A 21,237-nucleotide genomic window follows, 5' to 3' on the forward strand; every position below is an offset into this window, starting at 1 on the left:
AATAGGGTATATAAAGATGAGAGACACAAATAACCCAATATTTTTGGAGATTATTTCTTTCTCTTTTGAATGGATCAAATATAGAAACAAAAGAGAAGGAGATAAATGACCTAATAGAAACGAACACATTATTAATTATGATTATTGCATTAATAATCCACATTCTTATATTCATATTGGCTAATATTCATAATGGCTTTAAATCTCTTCTCAAAGAAGCCTTTAGAATAACAAGAAAAGGAAAGGTATGAAAGATGAATGTAAGCTTCAGTGGATAAATTTTTAAAATTTATAAATTAGACTGAGGAGAATGCTAAGATATCTAAGATGAAACAAAAGGAGAAAGACGAAATACGGAAACAAGCATTTGAAGAGAGATTGCAGACATTTAAAAATCTGAAGAAGGAAAATACTAAGATATCAGAAATATGGGAAAAGGAAAAATGAAATATGAAGGTAAATATTGGAGGAGAGATTGAAGAAAATTTATAAATAAGATTAAGGAAAATGCTAAAATATTAGAGATACAAGAGAAAGTGGGGTGTGAAAAAAATGGACACAGGCCTTGGAAGAAAAATTCTAAAACTTAATAAATAAAATTGAAAAGAACATTAAGAGATAGAAGAAATAAGGCCAAAGTCTAATGCAACACCACAGTAGAAAACTCAAGAGAGTCAGACAAAGATTGCTAGAAAACATGTTTAGCTTATCCAGTTAGTGTACAACAATACCAGGAGATATAGAAAAACCAACAAGGTTGTGAACAATAGAACAACACCTCATAGATATGCTGGGTTTGCGAAAGTTTAAATAAAGTGTAACAAAGTACAGATTGCATTTACTATTCATGAAACAAATATTACATTCTTGGGCAATTCAAAATAAAATAATCCCCTTAAGCCTGAAAAGATATGACAAGAACAATATTAGAATGGTATTCATGTTTGAGAGAAGAGGTTAGGGAAATAGAACAACAACAACAAAAAAAAAAAACAACAAAAAAAAACAGGGCCAGAGGCATAAATATCTCTCGAGATCAACTACTAGATGAAAGTCCAAATGATGAAATATAGATTCAAGTCATATATGATGAAGCAACCTTGGCATTATGTTAGCTGTCAGCCTTGAGCACTTGTGAGATTAAAGAAACAAGAAAAAGACATAAACTATTGATTCAGATCATGCAAGTTTCTAAAGAATCATTCACTGACTTTTTACAGAGATTGACTTCAGCTATAGATATAAATGTATCAGATCCAATAGCTAGGAAAACACTAGTTATCTTTAGTTTTTGAAAATGCTAATGCTGAATGCAAAATAGTGATCATGCCCTTAAGGGCAATATTAACACCTATAAATGAATAAATTAGAATTATGGTTGATGTTGGATATCATTCATATGATATGGATTTAATAGGAGAAGTGATCTCTAAAGATTTTGAGAAAATCTAAACTCTCAAATGTCTTAATTGTGGTGAGAAAGATCATTTTAAAAAGAACTGTAAGGAACAACAAACTAATTTTGAAAGGGGGCCTATGCCTTCTGGAACATACAGAAGGCATGGCAAAGGCTGATACTGGAATAATGAATTTAGATCAGTGAAAGACAGTTGGAATGAACCCTTGTCAAAAAATGCCAGGGTGGAGGCATTCAAGGCAGCCATTTCAGGGCAACAGAAGAGATACTCATCTGCAAAATAATTAGACAACACTGCTCTAGAGATAGACATAAAAAACCTGAATATCAAAGTGAAAGCAACTTCTATAGATAAAACAAAAACAAACAAACAAACAAACAAACAAAAAACCAAAAAAAAAAAAAACCCCAAAAAACAGAAGGAGGCAAGAAATAAATATTTTGGCAAACTTCTATAGATGATCAGAGACTGAAAGTAAAGATACTTATAAATAATATTGAAATTAAAAGAATGGTTTATACTGGAGCAGATGTAACTACAATCTTACCAAAATCCTAATCTCCAAATTTGCCTTTTCAAGAGGTAGATATCAAACTTCAAAAAGTTAGAACTTTATCCCAGATAAAACAAGGTAAAAAATGGCTTATGTAGGACCAGAAGGTCAAATAGGGAGACTAAGTCCATATGTAATTTATTTAGCCATGAAATGATGGGAGAAGAGATTTGTGGGAGGCACAGATAAGTATCCCTCAAATTTCAGAGACAAGCCACAATATAGGAGATACTCCTGATAAAGAAATTTAAACATGTTATCAAAGACAGTTAGACATTGTCCATGCTTTCAATTAGCAGGGTACAGCAGAAGCTGATCATTCAGCTTTACCACAGGGAGCCACTGTTAACAAAACACTTACCACTAAGAAGGTTTACTGACCAACCTGTTCAGACTGAGCAATGACAAAGGAAAAATTATAGGTATAAGAACAGCAGCTCCAAGAGCAAAGAGGTTCAAAAAAAGGAGGACTCAACCAACCTTTGGATCTTTCTGTATTTGTCATTAAAAGGAAATCTGGCAAATGGAGGATGTTGACAGATCTGAGAACAATTAATAAAAGTTCAAACAGTGGGTTCTCTACAGCCTGGAATCCCATTGCCTTCCTTGCTACCCAAGGAATGGTATAGCATAGTGATTTATCTAAAAGATTGCTTGTCATAATTCCTTTACAAGAACAAGATAGAGATTCGTTTTGATGCTGCTCACATTTAACCACTTAATATCAAACAAAAGCTACCATAGGAGAGTCCTGCCATAGGAATGTTGAATACCTTGTGCCAATATTTTATATGACAGCCATTAAATAATTCATAAGGAATTTCCTCTATCCATAATTTACCATTATATGGATGATATTTTGCTGACTGATTCAAATGGCAATACCTTAGAAAAGGCTGATGAAGCAAAAAGAAATTTGTCTTGTTGGGGGATTACAAATTGCTCCTGAAAAATACAAAGGAGAGATTCTTTAATTACTTAAGATTTAAGATAAATCTGCAAGAAATTGAACCACAAAAGGAACAAATCAGTTAAAACCAATTAAGAACTCTTCATGATTTTCAAAAATTGCTGGGAGATATTAACTGGCATAGTCCAAGAAAAGTATTAACCAAGGCTGAAAAGAAATTCAGTCTAATAGAAAAGAAACTGCAAGATGCACATATAGATTGTCTTGACCCAAAAATGGCCTGTGTTTTATTTATCTTGTTTTCTCTTCATTCTTCACACAGGAATTCTTATGCAGAGGGAAGATTATATCTTAGAATGGAATTTTTCTTCACACAAACAGAGTAAAACTAAAAACCTATATCGAAAAGTTTTCTAAATTGATATTAAAGGGAAAAATAAAACTTTGTCAATTTGCTAGAATAGATCCAGCTGAGATTGTGACAACTTTTACTAATACAAAGATTGCCTCATTATGGGCACAAGATGAATTGCGATACCATTTACTAATATAGAAATTGTCTTGTTATTGGCACAAGATAAACACTGGCAAAGAGCTTGCAGCAATTTGGCGGGGGGGTAAAATTAACAACAAATATCCCCAAATGGAGTAACTTCAGTTTATAAAAATAATTAATTGGATTCCCCCTTATATACTAAAGAGGACTCCAATTTCGGGAGCACTTATATGTTATACTCATGCAAATAAATCAGGAAAGACAGTGTATATGTCAGGAAAAATAAGTAAGGTTGTTGAGAGTCCTTATGATTTAGTTTAAAAAATTAGAATTATATGTCAGTCTTATGATATCATTAGATTTTCCTGAATCTCTTAATATAGTTTCTGATTCTTAATATGCAGAGTCATTTTTTCCTATAGAAACTGGTAAATTTATTCGGGATGATTCAGAATTAACTTCACTGTTTATTCAACTAAAACAAATGATTGAAATAGAAATCATCCTTTATATATAATACATATCAGCTCCCATACAGGTCTAACAGGCCTTCTAACAACAAGGTAACCTTGAAATTGGCTATTAATAGGAAATATGCTGGAAGTTTCAGAATTTCATAAAAAAACACCATGTTAAGAGCAAAGGTTTAAGGAAAGGTGTTTTTGTGGTTGTTTTGTTTTGTTTGTTTGCTTTTGTCTTTTTTTTTTTTAACCACTTGTCAATAAGCCAAGGAAAGTGTAAAGAAATGCCCTACTTGTTCTTTATACAACCAAACTCCATTACTTATGGGAGCAACCCTAAAGCTACCCAAAGAAATGAAGTCTAGCAAATAGATGTGTTTCATTTTGCAGAGTTTGGTAAACTGAAATATGTGCACTTTACTATAGACGTATATCAGGATTTCAATGAGCAACTGTGTAAAGTTCTGAAAAGGCTGATTCTGTATTTATGCATTTATCAGAGGTTATGGCTATTATGGAACACCTGTATAAATTAATACTGACAATGCTCCAGCATATGTCTCTAGTGAAATGAAACAAGTTTTAACATATGATAACATAAAGCATATTTCAGGTATACCACGCAATCTATAGGATAAGCAGTTATAGCAAGATCTAATCATACTTTAAAGGAAATGCTTAGAAAAACAGGAAGGGATTAAAAAGCTCAAAGATAGATTACATAATGCTTTATTAACTTAAAAATTTTAAATGTCATTGAACAAAGAACAACAGCTGTGGAGAGACATTGAGTTGTGGTGTGAAAGAAAGTGTTGAACTGAATCAGCCTGCTTATTTTAAAGATGCCCTAAGCTCACAATGGACAGCAGGAAATGTATTGCGCTGAGGAAGGAAGTCTGTATATGTTTACACAGAAGAGAAATTGAGGATTCCATCCAAACTGATAAAAATCAGAGAGGAGATCCTCTGAAGATTTCAGCTGTAGACAGAAAGAAAGAAATCAGCAAGATAGATAACACAGGCAATATATGCTGATCCCTTTACATTGGGAGCAGTTCTGTGTCTGGCTGACACATGAAAATGTCTCCAGCCATGCATAGGTAATAAATCTTGTTGGCTATGAAGTCCTCATGATTTATTTTTCTATGCTATCCTTTCATAAGGCGTGAATGGAGATTTGTATTGCAATTTGGTTGTAAGCTGGTTCCAAACCAGCTTAAGGAAGACAGATGTCTTTCACATGTTCAAACAAAGAGCAAAAAATCATCTTTAACTTATATGTGCATCTTTCACACTCTGTACATATGTTATTGCAGAAATGTATATTACTTGTAAGAGTTTATATGTTTACAGAAAAACAGGGTTAGACAGCAATGGAATGGAGGCAGCCTTGACAAGTTTCACACTCCAAAATGCTGCTGGAATTCTGAGACATACTTATTCTAACATCTTGATTGATCTAGCCCCAGACTGTCTCAGTTGCTGACTCATCAAAACTTGCTTCCAGGACCACTTCAAAGCAACTAGATTATTTGGTCCAGTTTTTCAGACTGTTCTTATTAGGACTTTATTTAAGCCTACATTTTCATAGCACATAGAGGCTGACCAACAAATGTTACAACTAGCTTTCTTAAGACTTGGACTTTTCCCAATTTCCTTTGGGTCCCCCAAAAGGAAAACTACATTTAAAATCAACAAGAAGCAATTTTAAGAAACAATGTCCCATTCCCAAAAGGAGGTATGGATATTTATTTATTTATTTATTTACTTATTTATTTATTTATGTCATTAATGGGTTATGGATGTTGGTTGTTTCTTGTTATCAATGCTTGTTGATTTTTGATACCAAAGAGTTATGGGTGTTGGTTATTGTTTGGGGGATTAGTTGGAAGTTGTTTAGCTCTTCCCTAATTCAACCACAGGGATCACCAGCTTCTGTCCATTGGTTGGGTGTAAATATCTGCATCTGAATATTTCAGCTGCTTGATGGGCCTTTCAGAAGGCAGTCATGTTAGGCCCCTGTTTGTAAGCACACCATAGCATCAGTAATAGTGTCAGGCCTTGGAGCCTCTCCCTGAACTGGATCCCAATTTGGGCCTATCACTGGACCTCCTTTTGCCCAGGCTCTTCTCCATTATTGTTCCTGCAGTTCTTTCAGACAGGAACAATTCTGGGTCAGAGTTTTTGACTGTGGGATGGCAACTCCATCCTTCCACTTGATGCCCTGTCTTTTTAATGGAGGTGGACTCTACAAGTTCCTTCTCCTCAATGTAGGGCATTTCATCTACGGTCACTCCCTTTGAGTCCTGAGAGCGTCTTACATACCAGGTCTCTGGAGCATTCTAGAGGGTTCCCCTACCTCCTAGCTCCCAAGGTTTCCTGTTTTGATTCTTTCTGCTGGCCTTCAGGGCTTCAGTCCTGTTCCCCCTAATACCTGATAATGTTTCCCTCTTCCCCTCCCAGTTGCCTTTCCCACCCAGGTCCCTTCCTCTCTGCCCCCCACCTATGATTGATTTCTTCTCCCTCCAAAGTGGGGTTAAGGCATCCCCACTTGGGCCCTTTGGCTTGTTAGCCTTCTTGAGTTCTGTGGATTATATCCTGGGAATTCTGTGCTTTTTTTTTTTTTAACTAATATCCACTTATTAGTGAATATATACCATTCATGTCTTTTGAGTTACCTTACTCAGGATGATATTTTCTAGTTCCATTCATTTGCCTGCAAAACTCAGGATTTCCTCATTCTTAATAGCTGAGTGGTATTCCATTTTGTAAATGAATCACATTTTCTGTATTCATTCTTCTGTTGTGGGACATCTGGGGGAATCACCATCCCTGACCTAAAGCTATACTACAGAGAAATAGTGATAAAAACTACATGGTATTGGTACAGTGACCAACATGTTGTTCAATGGAATAGAGTTGAAGACCCAGAAATGAAACCACACACTTATGGACACTTGATCTTTACAAAGAAGCCAAAAATATACAATGGAAAAAAGAAAGTATTTTCAATAAATGGTGCTGGTCTAACTGGCTGTCTGTGTGTAGAAAAATGAAAATAGACAAATAGAAATTTGTCACCTTGCACAAAGTTCAAGTCCAAGTGGATCAAGGTCCTCAGCATAAAACAAAATACACTGAATCTAATAGAAGAGAAAGCAGGAAAGAGCCTTGAACTCATTGGCACGGGGGTGGGGGGGGATTTCTTAAACAGAACTCCAATGGCTCAGACTCTAAGATCAACAATTGATAAATGAGACCTTGTGAAACTGGAAAGCTTCTGTAAGGCAAAGGACATAGTCAATAAGACCTACAGATTGCAAAAAGTCTTCACTAACCCCACATCTGATAGAGGGCTAATATCCAAAATATATAAAGAACTCAAGAAGCTAACCACCAAGAAATCAAACAACCCATTCAAAAAATGGGGTATAGAACTAAACAGAGAATTCACAACAGAGGAATCTCAAACAGCTGTGAACCATTTAAATGTTCAAAGTCCTTAGTCATCAGGGAAATGCAAGTTAAAACAACTCTGAGATTCCACCTTACACCAAACAGAATGGCTAAGATAAAAATCTCAGGTGACATGTTATCCCATGTAGAGTCATATAACACCATTGGAAATCATTCTATTCTGACTATAATTTCCTCTATTTGTAAAAGCTTGACCCTTCTGTAAAATCAATTATATAATATGTGCTTTTTATATGTACATTTTCAGTTCCACATAATGCTTTTTAAAATTCATAAATTTGGGTTATAATTGTGTGTTCTGGAATATAAGATAATTGATTAAAAGAAACTGACCAATTCCTGAAAAAAAAAATCTCAGGTGACAGCAGATGTTGGTGAGGATGTAGAGTTCCTCAGAAAATTGGAAATATATCTACCTGAAGACCCAGATGTTCCACTCTTGGACATATACCCAAAAGATGCCCCACCAAACTACAGGGGCACGTGTTCCACTGTGTTTATAGCAGCCTTATTTGTGATAGCCAGAAACTGGAACAACCCAGTTCCAGTTCTTTTAAACTTGCCACTAAAATCTATTTAGAAAAATCGAGTAATGCAAGCTAATAGTCACTCAAACTCATGGTCATGTTAGATACTAGTCTAGTTTATTACATAAATATATTTCCTAGGTTGAACAGATAGTTAATATCTAGTAACAAGCAATGTTTGTCAATTCAGATATACTAGGTAGATAGATGGATGGTCTTCAAAAAAAAAAAAACCTGAGATCTACAGAATATGACATTTAAAGATATTATTAATTTAAGTCATTTGAAAAGATTATTTGTCTATTGATATACAGTGTTCTGCCTGCATATATGCCTGCAGGCTAGAAGAGGGCATCAGATTTCATTATAGATGGTTATCAAGCAACATGTGGTTGCTGGGAATTGAACTCAGGTCTTCTGGAAGAGCACACAGTGCTCTTAACCTCTGAGCCTTCTCTTCAGTGCCAGTTGAAGTCTTTTTTTTAACAATAAGACATGTCAGCTCTTGGCAGTACCCATATTTCTACTCCAAAGAAGATGATGAGTATTGAAGAATCTCCTTATAGAATTTGCTTCAAAATTCAACAGCAAAATAGAACAAAACAAAACAACAACAAAACTTCCCTTGCTTCAACTGCAGACAGAATACTGTCCAAATGGACAAACCTAATCACAGGGAAGTTGACTGCTGAGCAATGCAAGGACAAGGTAAGACAAGCCCTTTATATTTACTACTTCACAGAAAAATTTGTCAAGATATTCTGGGGGCTGGAGATTAATGTTCCTACATCTCAGATAAATTTTTGAGTAACTGTCCAGACAGCCAATGGTGTCTGTCATTTCTATAATTTTGGAAGCTGTTTGCCTCAACTTCCTACATACTCAGGTAAAATTTATCCCTTCTTAAGTCTCTGATGGGGTTAAAGACTAAATAGTATTAGTCTCACAGTAAAAGCTTAAGTTGTCTAGGACGTAAGAAGATGTTTTTAGTATGGTAACACAAATTATGATAGAAAACGAATTAGGTATAGAACTCTAAACTCACCAAGATAAAATAGATAGTAGAATACTCTCTCCTATGTTGCCAAATAGAAATGACTGGACATTGTGAATGTAACTCTTACATTATAATTTTCATAATTGTTTTATAATTTTTCTTATTGTATATAGTTTATTATTGTAAGAAAAGGGCTTTTTAAGATGGGGGGGGTGGAGATGCTGGGGCTTGTCTTGTGTGCTGTATATTCAGATGCTGAGTTCAGTGCCCTTGACCAGACTGTAACCTGATATTGGGGCACTGTATTAATCAATGAATTGTAAAGAATGCTCCTCAATAGTCCCTGATTGGTTAATAAAACGCTAGACCCTATGACTCGGCAGGAAGGATGGGAAGTCAGGACTAAGAATCCAGTGAAGGGTTTCAGGAGAGACCACAGGGGAGAGAGTTGCTATTAGGTAGGATGGACCAAGAGCACATGGCTAAGAAAGGTTCACCCTGAGGACAGGCTGATGGACCAGACACATCCCAGGATCCATCAGATTGGCAAGTAATTGGCATTCATGTGTGTTTTAACAGATGAAGAGCTTAGATAGCTCAGAACCTGCCCAGTGTAGTGCCTACAGTATATTATTAAATTGCAGTGTAATTTCTGCCTTGTTTACTTGAAAATTATGTGGGCAAAAGTGGGATAGAAACCCCCAATAGATATTTAGGAGTAAAAAGGGGAGTAGCCACCTGCAGAAAACTCATTTACTACAGTAGGAGTCTATTGAACCTGTGCTTAACCTTCACCAATAGCCTTTCCTGTGCTCTCTGACCCTGCCACATATATGACCCTTTAAGTCTTAGGCTTTCTACTTTAACTGAGGCTGCTTCTACTTTAACATTCACCAATAGCCTCTTCATTCATCATAGCCTCTTACAGCACCAAACCTCAATTGCTCTCCATGACCACTTCATGCCTCCAAAACTAGTGTTACAAATTACTGTTTGACTGCCAGCACAAGGTATAGCCTAGGCCCCTCTGGCTAGCCTCACAACTTCTGTATGCTGAACCTGAGGAAACAGATCCCTGTGTTTTCAGCTCCTGATGACAAGCACTGATTGCCCTAGAAAAGCAAAGTTTCTTTAATGGTTTTTAATTCAAAATATTACACTGATGAAATGGACAGAGTCTTGGAGGGAGGAACTACATAAGCCAAACCTCTATCATCTGCACTGCTCTCAGCATTATTGTCTAAGTTCACGTATCTGCTCATTAAGCTGTGAACATTCATTCAGTGGTGTTTCTAGCTCAAAGTTTCAAAGTCCCTTCATGATCCTACCATAAATACATGCTCAGGTCTGTCAGAGCATATTCTGATACCAATTTTTGTCTTAGGGTCTCTATTGTAGTGACAAATGACTGTGACCAGCGGGGGCTGGTGGTACATTCCTTTAGTTTCAGTACTTGGAAGGCAGAGAGTGTAGGACTCTGTGAGTTCCAAGCCAGTCTGGCTTTTACCACTGCTAGTTTTTCAACAGAGTATGTCTATTCTTTTCTGGGCCATTGCCACTGTCTCTTAAGAAGTACTCAAGGCTCTGCCTCAGACTATTAGATACTGCATGTTTTGATCACTGCTTTTTTTTTTTGAGGGGGTGGTGGTGGTGTCAGGATCTCTCTATGTAGCCCCTGGCTGTCCTGGAGTTCTCTATGTAAAGCAGGCTGGCTTTGAACTCATGGAGATCTGTTCAGTCTACAGAGTGTTGGGATTAAAAGTATGCATCAACATACCCAGCCAATTACTATTACGTTTATTGTTATTTTTCTCTTCAAGTGAATTAAAGATTCTTCATTATTTTAAGTAGTACAAACATCTCTGTTCAGTTCCATTTAAAATTTACTCTTTAAATAGATCTGTCTGTATTTTTGTACCCCCTTTTATTTAATAAAAAAGGCAGAGTGCTCTTTATCTTTTTCAATTTATCTCAATTGTGTCTATATTTCATATTTCTTCCATGAAGCTTTTCCTTATTATTTCTGGAAGATGTTTTTGTCTTCTTATATATAATTTATTTCTCTACGAAATTCGCCATCTCGATTTTTGCTCTCAACTTTGTTTCTGCTATGGTTTGACTGTATTCCACAAAGTCCATATATTTAAAATCCAATTTTCTGATTTATATGTTAATGGTATTTGGAGATAAGGCTTCTGTGAGTTAGTCAGCATTAGATAAATCAATGAGGTTGGGTGTACCATGACACTAATGGCTTTAAAAAGACACAGGAGTTAGCATTCTCGTTCTATCATGCTATGTGATGCCCTCTACCAGCATAGGATGTAGTTAAGCCCATCATCAGATGATGAGCGCCATGTTCTTGGTTTTCCTTGCCTCTAGAATCATCAACCAACCAACCAACCAACCAAACAAACAAACAAAATTCTGCATAAATGATTAAAGGAATAGAAATCAGACCAAGACATTTCAAACCCCTCTAAGTCATGTTTTAATGTTTAGTTGTGTCCTTACTGTCTTAAAAAAACAAAACAAACAAAAACAAACAAACAAACAAAAACAACTCCTCGAATTTGTTGATTCTGTTTTCTCAGAAAATACGAAGTGTTTTCAAATTCTCTTCAACATTGTAGGCAACTGCTCACCACACTTAGGTGCTTCTTATCTAAAGCATTGCCTTTCCTACCAGGACAGCATCCTATTAAAACTCCACGTAGATAAAGAAACATCTTGAACACAGAAGAGTCAAAAGTATCAATCTTTCGTAGCTTCTTAGTCAAGTGGATTTTAAAATCTGTTCTCAAAAGTTGGCTGCGGCCATAATCTGAAAATCAGAACGAATAAATTAATTTATTCCAGGTAGTTTTAGAATAGCCACTGGCTTCTGTTTTTTTACGGCCAAATTGGCCAAATTCATTGCATGGGCACAAGGCAGGTCACAGGAAGGCACTTATTTCCCTACACACGACAGAGTGACCACACACCACTGTATATTTCTTAATCTTTGTAACACTGCACTTGGATAAATCAGAATCCTTTGGAATAATAGGGGAAACTGAAGTAGGAAACAGCGTGAGTCAAGTGCTGCAACAAGGAAAGAGATGGGCTACAGCAATCCTCTGGGACTGGCGCAAGTGAAAGTCCTGAGGAAAGCCCCTGAATTTTTTCCACGTCATCTTTTCTGCTTTCAGCACAGACGCGCAGGCCGCTGGCCTGGGTCACCACGGAACACCAACGCCATTCTGGGTGAGCTGCTGGGTCTGATAGGAGAAACGCAGACTTCCCTGGCACCGGTACTAAGGCCCTGCGGATGCATGGAATCCTGGGACTTGTGGTACACCCGAGGCGCTCGCCTCAGCAGCTGGTTTACAAAGGACTACGATTTCCAAGATGCATAGGGAACAGGCGGACAGAGGGAGGTGAGGTTTCGGCCCTAGGAGGCGTCTGCGTTTCCTAGCGCCGCAATTTCGCCGCGTAACTCTTCCCCGCGCTGGCCCCGCCCCTGGAGCCAGGGAAAGAGGAAGAGCTGGTCCCCAGAGCCCTGGTGACGAAACCTAACCCGGGAGCGCGGGGAGGAGAGGGAGGGCAGGCAGAGGATTTCGCTGGCTGGTGCGAGATCCTGGACGCAAGGCGGGCAGCAGAGGTTAGAGGCGGAGAGAGCAGGGATACTACGTGCGAGGCTGGTCCGGGTGGGAGTGCAGGAACCCGCTAGGACCGTAGAGCCTGAGCCAGGTGTACCTGGGGCTACCAACCCTCAGGTCCGCAAAAGTGGGCGCCCGGTTGAGCATGGGGTGTCGCTGACACCCGGGCTCCACGGGAGACCCCGCCCCGCCTCCTGCCAACCTAAAGGCAAGATCCCAGAGCCCTTGGGTCTCATAGCTAGCTCAAATCTCCGTGGGGAGAGGAGCATGATTTTTTTTTTTTGACACTTTATTATTGTTGCTGTTATTTTATTATTTTTATTATTTTTTTCCGATCGGGAGCATTTGTAGGTAGCCGGATTTCCTCCGATTCAGAGAAAAAAAAATTATGACACTTGCAGTTGGAGTCTTTAATTAGGGGAGAGCTGTTAAGTATTTATTTATTTTTATGATTTTCTCTGTGAAGAGAAGGCTCATAGAGGGTTTGGATTTTAAACACATATATGACAGCTAATTGGAGCATCTAAAAGAATGACCATTGCATATTCACCCTGGCTTTATAGAGGAAACAGCAAGTGTTACTGCAAATTGGAGCAGCAACTACCGGCCAGAAGTGTTTAGGGCGTATTTCCTATAATTAAGGTGGATATGGAAGGAGAAATGTGGAGAATCAAAAAACCCAAAAACAAAAACAAAAACAAAACAAAAACAAACAAACAAAAATCCCACAACTTGGTTTTAGTTTGGTAATTATTTTCTTGTGCTGGGTGACATGCAAAAATTCTTTATCTTCCTCGTTCTCGCATCCTAGATATAGACTGTCAGTTTCGGATCCAAGGACGGTGATGGCAAAGCAGTAAACCGGAGTAACCTTCTGCCTGTCAGATCAGACCTGTCACAGAATAAATCCCACCGCCTGCTGCGAAGCCCCCCGCGCTCCTCAAACTTGGCGAACTGGTAATCCGTGTCTGGATATGCAGATCTCTGATTTTAAAGGCCGGGTGACCCCGGGGAGAACCTCTCCTGCCGCCCAAAGCCCGCAGGTGCAGTGAGGCGTGTGCGCGGGTACTGGTACCCTCGAGGCCCGCTTGACCCCGGGAGAAGGAGTCCGGGAGCCCAGCGGGGTCTTGCTGCTGTGCACCGGCGTCGGCGGCTCCTCTCCCGCAGCACCAGATGATGGTGGCGGCCAGCGTGCTGGGCTGTGTCTGTGCGTCGCCGCGGAAATTGGCGCCCGGTGCTGTACCCTGAGCCCTTGCAGGTCCGTCGCAGCTCGAGCCTTGAAGAGGACAGAGTCGGCGCTCGGGGCACCCGGGGGTCGCGCGGTGTCGGCTTATCATGGCGGATCGGACAGCTCCCAGATGCCAGCTCCGGCTGGAGTGGGTGTACGGGTACCGGGGTCACCAGTGCCGCAACAACCTGTACTACACCGCCGGCAAGGAGGTGGTCTACTTTGTAGCTGGGGTAGGGGTGGTGTACAACACCCGAGAGCACAGCCAAAAATTCTTTCTGGGACACAACGACGACATTATCAGGTAAGGACCACTGGGGTGGTGGGAAGGGGTTGGATATGGAAGGGTGGGAATAACCGGGGTCATGTCCAAGAACCTTAGGGAATAAAGGCTTTTCCTGGGAGCCGCTTAGAGAAGGGCTGCAGCTACTAGGGCCAGAGCAGGAATAGGGAGAGAGGTGTAGGTGGGAGGGAGAGGTCTGTCCTTTCAAAGGCTTTTAAATCTCTTCTGAGTTAAGTGTTGTGCTGCATTTTTGTTCTTTCCTGCTACAAGTGGAAGGACTGGGTAACTACCAAACACTCCCCACTCTTCTCTAGCAAGGTAAATAGTAGGAGCAATAGATGAACTGTGGGTAGCATTTTTTGAAGGCTCCTCAGTAGGTTCTTCCACAAGCAAGTGGATTTGAAAGAAAGAAAGAAAGAAAGAAAGAAAGAAAGAAAGAAAGAAAGAAAGAAAGAAAGAGAGAGAGAGAGAAAGAGAGGAAAAAAAAAGAAATTTTGATACAGGCAGTTTTGAATCTTCATCCCATATGCGTTGGACCTAAGGCATTTTTTTGTAGTGGGTGGGGAGTATTTTTTGATATTTCAGCAGTGTTTTAGCCCCCAAAGCATATTTACATACTACAAGGTTGCTTTCTACAACATTTTAAGGGTTTTAAAAGGCTGGTAGCAGCAGCTGGACCACAAAATCTTACCATCTAGCCCATAGAATGAGCAGTATGTTATAGTGGATGGTCTAGGAGACCTCCATTGCACACAATAGTCATTTTAGGGTCCTTCTTGTTTAATTAAAGGGGGGGGGGATATTTGATTCTTTGTGCTATCCTCTTCTCTAGACTAGACATATGTCTTCCCAGCCTTTGTCAGCATCTCCTATGGCCAATTAAGGTGTGGTCCAGATGCAGTTCATAGGGAATCCCTTTCTGCCTATGGCAATTGAGGATAGTTTCCAGGGTATGGACACCTTCACTCACAGAGACAATGATTGCTAAGGATAGATTGCAAGGAACAGAGATCTTATTTCTTGTACCTTCCAAATGTGTGTGTTCCATTGATGCAGAGCAGCACACACACACACACATACACACACACACACACACACACATACACACACACACACATACACACACACATACACATACACATACACACACACATACACACACATACACACACACATACACACACACACATACACACACACACATACACACACACATATACACACACATACACACACACATACACACACACACATACACATACACACACACGCACACACACGCACACACACACATACACACACACACACACATCCCCAGGGTATTCTTCCTGTTGCTCTAAATTTGCTTTTTACATGGGATAAGTGGTGAAGTATTGTAATGTCAATGGTCCTGCCTTCTCACTGTCCCCAGTGAGATTAGCTTCCTCAATTAAGGTGATTTTTCTTACTGGGTTGAAAATGGTTACAGAAGGTAAATTTTAATACTTGGAAATACAAGAGTGCACACACATACACACACACACACACACACTCACATGCACACTCACACACTCTCGAGACCTTGACTCCCCCCACCCTTTTTTTTTTTTTTTTTTTTGAGATAGGATGTTACATTTGTAGCCTAGGTTGACCTGCAATGCAATATGGAGCCCAGGCTGGCCACAAAGTCATGGAAATCCTTCTCCCTCAGAGTGCTGAGATTATAGTTGTGAACCACCACACCCAGCTTTGGTGCTTTGACAGAAGATGAAGATTTTGAGTACCGGCAGCTCTAATGCTCTCTAGATTTGGTGAAACTGACATGTAAAAGTTTCTTTTTGTCACAGACAAAGCCCCCTTTCCTCTCTGAGTTGGGAATGGTTGTGATTGGGGCGTCCTTATTCAGTTTCTTCCTACTGATCCTGCAGATTTTGCCTTGCTAATTGTGTGGCTGATTATTAAAGGCACAGGTGCAAATGATTAACAGTGACTCATGAAAAGGTTGGATGTTTAAAAATTTAAACCCATTGTGTGTTTGTTCTGTCTGTCTTCATGCAGTGCTTTCCATTGCAACATCCAAACGAGACATAATCCTTTGGGGGAAGGGGAACAGTAGCAATTAAACAGAAGATTCCCTGGGGTTACAGGATAGTGACATGACAGTTCACTGAACCTTTTGGTGGTGATGGGATGTGGATTCTTAGTACACAGATTTTCTCTAAAGGGGAAAAAAAAACCAAACTAAATGCACTGTTGAAACTGAAGGTGGGAAAAGGGTGGGCTTTCAGTAAGACATTGCTATGATAAGCAACTGGGCTAGAAGGACTGTGAAGACATCTGGCTTTGGTGGTTAAAGAGCCATTAAGGTCTGAAGAAAAGGTGAATGAAGAAGTTACAGTTGCTGTCCAGGTAGATGAAAGGGATAGTTTCTTTTCTGCTCCATTTCTTGAGGTGGTGTTTATCTCTTGAGGCTGAACACTGGTATAGTAGCAAGTGTGACTTCAGAGAAAAGGACTTTTTAAAGTCTCCAGGCTTTGCCTGGGTTTGAGTATGTGCAAAAGTGAACAGAGAGTTCTAACACTGGCATATATGTTTGCATTTGGAAAGAAATGAAGTCTGGTGGACTAAAAACCACAAAACACAGATCTTTATGCAATTAGGGGCTGTAAATTGGAATGTGTATGCTGTCATTTTGCATTATCTTATACAATGTAAGCATCTCCCACCTGCCCTGGGAGGCAGTGCATAAACCACAACGCTCAATCTTTTATCTTTATGTATTCAGTTCATCTCTGTATACTTTTAACATACCACTGTTTTCCCCACTTGTAACACTGAAGTTTGTCATTGAATAGGGTTGACTGTAGAATCCAAGGTTTTAATGTAATAATATTTTGTCTTTTTTAATCATTACATGAATATTAAAACTCTTGATTTCAGCAAATCACATACTGTCATAACTGTCTACTTGGACCATGGATTTTTGAAGGAAATATCTGCATATAAATTAATACTGTATTGTTTTATGCAGCTTCACCTAGAATATTAGCTACAAAGCAGCCTAACACATATTGATAACATAATCCATTTTATAAAACTGTGTATGCTCTCTTAGTCACAATGAACCTTAATAATGATGTAGGATTTGGCAGAGCTTATTAGGGCTCAGCATGCATCCTTTGCTTTGACAGGACATGTATTTAAGGCAGATTTTTAAAGAAATATTGGTATGTGAGGGATAATATGATTTATTGGATAAAGAGGCTTAGTTTTATTCTCTTGAGTGATTGGCTTTTGATGTAGATAATAGATGGGAGAATGATGCCATCTTTTTGTCTTGATAGCATTGTGATGAGACAGGTAAATACCTAAACTAGTGTTTGCTATTAGAGTGACAAGACTCAGATTGGGTTTGAAGGTGAGGCGTCAAGGGATGCTGACCAGGATAATTACTGCTTTGCTCTCCTGGTCATCAGAAGGATGTGAGATTGGAGGGTCACTTGTACATTTATCCTCTGTCACTGTCCTTTTCATGTCCACAGTGAAGATTGTCTCCATATTCCAGGTCCCTATATTACTTCTAGATAATCCCATCTCTCCATTTTATTCGTTATTTATTCTTCTTTATTTGGCTTTCCTTCCTGTTACAGGGGAGGGTTAGCTGCAGTGCTCTTGTAGGGGAAAGGGCCCTGTCTCTGACATAGGAAGTGGGAAGAGCCCCAATAGAGGCATCCCCTGAGGATGTGACTGCTTCGGCCCTTATTTGTGAAATGGAGCTGCCAATGCCTAAGTTGCAGCATTGTTGGGAATATTAGAGAAACAATGTTTGTAAAATGTTTTGTTGGGGGTGGGGAGTCATCCTTAGTAGGTAACCAATCAATATTATTGTGATCAATTAAACACATACACACCAAAACAGTTCCTCATTGTACACACACAAATGTCTAGTCTCCATATCTTTCCATTCTCTTTTACCCTAGCTTACCATTCTGCCCATATTTTCTAATAAAAACCAAAACTTGTTTGCTTCTTGCTTGCTATCTAATGCAAGTACCCTGTCCTCTGCTTCATACTGGAATGGTTTATCTTCCCCTTCTGTGAAGCCTACATCAGCTACAACTTGGGCATCAGTGTCATCAGTAAAACAGTTATGACTTATAAGATGGGGTTTATAGTATTTGTAGTGTTGTTGAGGTTACATAGAAGTCAATCATAGTACATTGCAAAGGGTATGTGCTCATCATAGGGACTGTGTTTTATTCATACTCAGGGCAGCCTCATCTGCTTCAGTGTCACCTCTGCCATGACACCTTCCACTACACTCAGACAATGGATATCATGTACTCCTCAGATTTTTTTAGGGATATCTGATGCCATTTTTCTCATTCCAGATATCTCCACCTATAGAGGAAATAGATCATTGATATTGAAAATGAACCTTAACATAGGCAGAGTTAACATTTCCTGATAGTTAATGACCCAAAGTTAAATATGTACCCAGATTTATCTCATCCATTCTTTCAGTCTACCTTTTGGGGAGGCAGGTTTGCCTGACCCCCACTTACGGGCAAGGCAGATTGAGGCACTAAGGATTTTGCATGTGCTTAGCAACAGACTGGCTCTAGAATAGAAATTGGAGTCCAGATTGGTCAGATTCCAAAGCCCACAGCTATTGCTTCAGTGTTCTTCAGGCTCCTGTTCTTAGTCACTGTGGTTCCTCCCATTGTGCTGGTTGTTAACAGGAGTTCAGCAAACTTGTTCTCTTTGCAGCCCCACTTATCATCAGTTGGCCTATAAATCCTGGGCTTATTTTTAAGAACCCTTGAAACAGATTGTTGGATCTCAGTCTAGATAGAGAATAACATTCAAGTTCACTTTAGCATCACCACCAGCCCTGAACCAATGATTGGAAATGATCATCTGCTGAAGATCTTAATATAAAAAGTTTAGAAGTTGAAACTGTGACAGGCTAAAGTAATCTAATGCTGAACTATAACTGAAGTTGTTGAGTTTGAAGTGATCAGCTTAATGGTCATGGCTAAGCTTAGATTGTCTGGTTCTCATGGGTTCCCATGAAGTCCTGGACATGTAACTTTATATTTTGAGTAAGGGAAACAGAGTTGTCTATAAAAAATTAAATCCTGGGTAAGGGATGAAGCTGTAGACACTGCTGTCAAATGGACTGTCTCCCAAACTATGAACCCATTGAAATGAAGGTTTCATTGGTCCATGGGCTCTTCAACAGGTTTATGATCCAACCCCACCACCCTCAGGCATGCACTGAAAACTGAGGAAGACAGACACAGAGAAGGAATTAACCAGTGTGACTAGAGACCAGCAACCCATATTCCATCTTCACTTTTACTTAAAAAAACTAGCAAGTATTTTTATCCTCTCCCAGCAGGCTAGATCTTGGTGAAGCCACTTTTCCCAGTTTGCTGGCATGTTGGTCTTTCATTTGGATCCCTTCCTGGGTAAGGGCCCTGTTTTGAGTTCACTTGAACACAAACCTGGCATTTAGCTGAGACATTCCTTCATTCCTTGCTAGGCTGTCCAGTCTAGGTATAATATACCTTGGTCTAAGCAACTTTTTTTTTTTTTTTAAATGGACCATAGATGAGTTGCCTGGTGAAGGTTAGTGACAGAGTCCTGCCAGTTGTTTCTGAGAGAATGGTCTTTTCTTCTGGTGTCCTCCACCAACCTATGGGTTTGAGCTGTCCATTTTGTCTTTACCATGGAGTCTCAGGCAGCACCAGATCATGATATGTCATCAGAACATCAATAGGCTCTACTGGTCTTAGGGTTGTTTGTCAGGCAGCCAAGTCAGCAGCCAGGCAGTAGAGGACAGCAAGTTGTAGGGGAAACTGAACAGCCTCTAGGAGGGCCAAGGTTTTTTAATGTACCTTTCTCTGTGGTGATCATACCGTAGACACGCTCAGCTGTAAAACTATACCTATTGATGGTCCGTGTATATGTTGTTGGACTTTCCTTTCCTCCATCTGAGAGCTTGAATCAGATCAATGAAGTCTGCTCTCTAGGCTGAGGTTCTTCGCTTGAGCCCAAATTGTTTTGGTTAAAGTAACTACTGCAGCTCCCATGTACCTGGTTCATCAGATAAGACGTTAAATTGCGTGATTGATAGTGGTAGGCTTCTCACACTGGACTTGAGAGTAGACCAAGAGTAGGGCCTGGTATTATATCACACAGTCATTAGATAGCCATTGTTCTAGTGCTTCTCAGTGGAGGGCCTGAGCTATGTTGAGGGGTGCTGTGAGTATAAGATCTTGACCCAAGGCTAACTTGTTTTTTTTTTTTTTTTTTTTTTCTGTTAAACTAGCAATAGCCACCACAGCTCTTACTCAGGTGAGTCTGCTGGGGTGTGTGAATGCTGTTAGGACAGACAAAACAGGAGGGTGCTAGGTTACATTCCATCCTCTCCACCATTTGGGGTGCAGGAGTGACAGAACACAGCCTAAGACGGGAGCCCAAGCACGGGTGAGAAACATCACAGGCTGAGGCTGAGGAAGCAGTGCTGCAGACAGACGAACCTCAATTGGGTCCTCAATCTGCAGAAAAATCGGGTTCCCAGTGGTTACAGGTGAGCAAGGAGTTGGCACAAATGACAAATACGAACACAAGGGGGTGCTGTATCTGGATGCAATTTTGTCAAAATTAGCATCAGTTTTATATAATACAGAAAACAAAGGAGTAGGATGTCACAGCAGGCAAGGTACATTGAAGTATCTGACACAAAACAGAGGAATGCCTTCAAAGGGCTGACAGGAACCAGTCAATGTTTACAGTTAAGATAAAAGCAGCCCTGCCTAGAGTCAACTAATGGCAGGGGTCTGGAGAGGATTTCACACCCTAGGCACATTTTATGCTATTCCTTTGAGCCTTGTGAAAGCTAGCACCAGGGGGTTCTGCTCTAGCAGACCTTTTCATGAATAATGCAATACCACAACCCACCTATTTCCTAGGCCTTGGTAAATTCTTGCATATGAGAGTAACTTGGATGTTCTTTTAAGTATCTGTAGGGAATCTCTTTTTGTCAGAAGAATTCACCAACTTTCTTCTAATATGTAATGTAGTTTGCAATACCTGACTGTAATGAAGATTCTAAGTATACTTTGCTAAGCTTGCCCTAGGATTTCTAACTCTTATCCAGTAAAATACTGTAAGAAAGCATGCAAGACCCTCCACAATATTGCAGGGACAAATCTGGGGCATTCGAACTATAGGAATGCCAAGGTTCCAGAGGCTAAGT

General features: G+C 39.6%; 1 protein-coding gene across 3 annotated transcripts in view; it reads left to right on the forward strand.

Moving 5' to 3' along the window:
- The first annotated feature begins 12,386 nt into the window (after positions 1–12,386).
- Positions 12,387–21,237, forward strand: part of Eml6 (EMAP like 6) — a 296,634-nt gene continuing 287,783 nt past the window's right edge. For 2 of the 3 annotated variants that reach the window (XM_029483123.2, XM_085829048.1), the window contains exons 1-2: positions 12,387–12,482; positions 13,292–14,012. In XM_029483123.2, coding sequence (XP_029338983.1) covers positions 13,816–14,012 — 197 coding nt within the window. In that variant the 5' untranslated portion in view covers positions 12,387–12,482; positions 13,292–13,815. Of the gene's footprint in view, positions 12,483–12,967; positions 14,013–21,237 lie in introns of those variants that run through there. The other variant, XM_085829047.1, reaches the window with a different exon arrangement.

This window comes from Mus caroli, unplaced genomic scaffold (genome assembly GCF_978045245.1).
Source record: "Mus caroli unplaced genomic scaffold, Mus_caroli_1 scaffold_13, whole genome shotgun sequence".
NCBI lineage: Eukaryota > Metazoa > Chordata > Mammalia > Rodentia > Muridae > Mus > Mus caroli.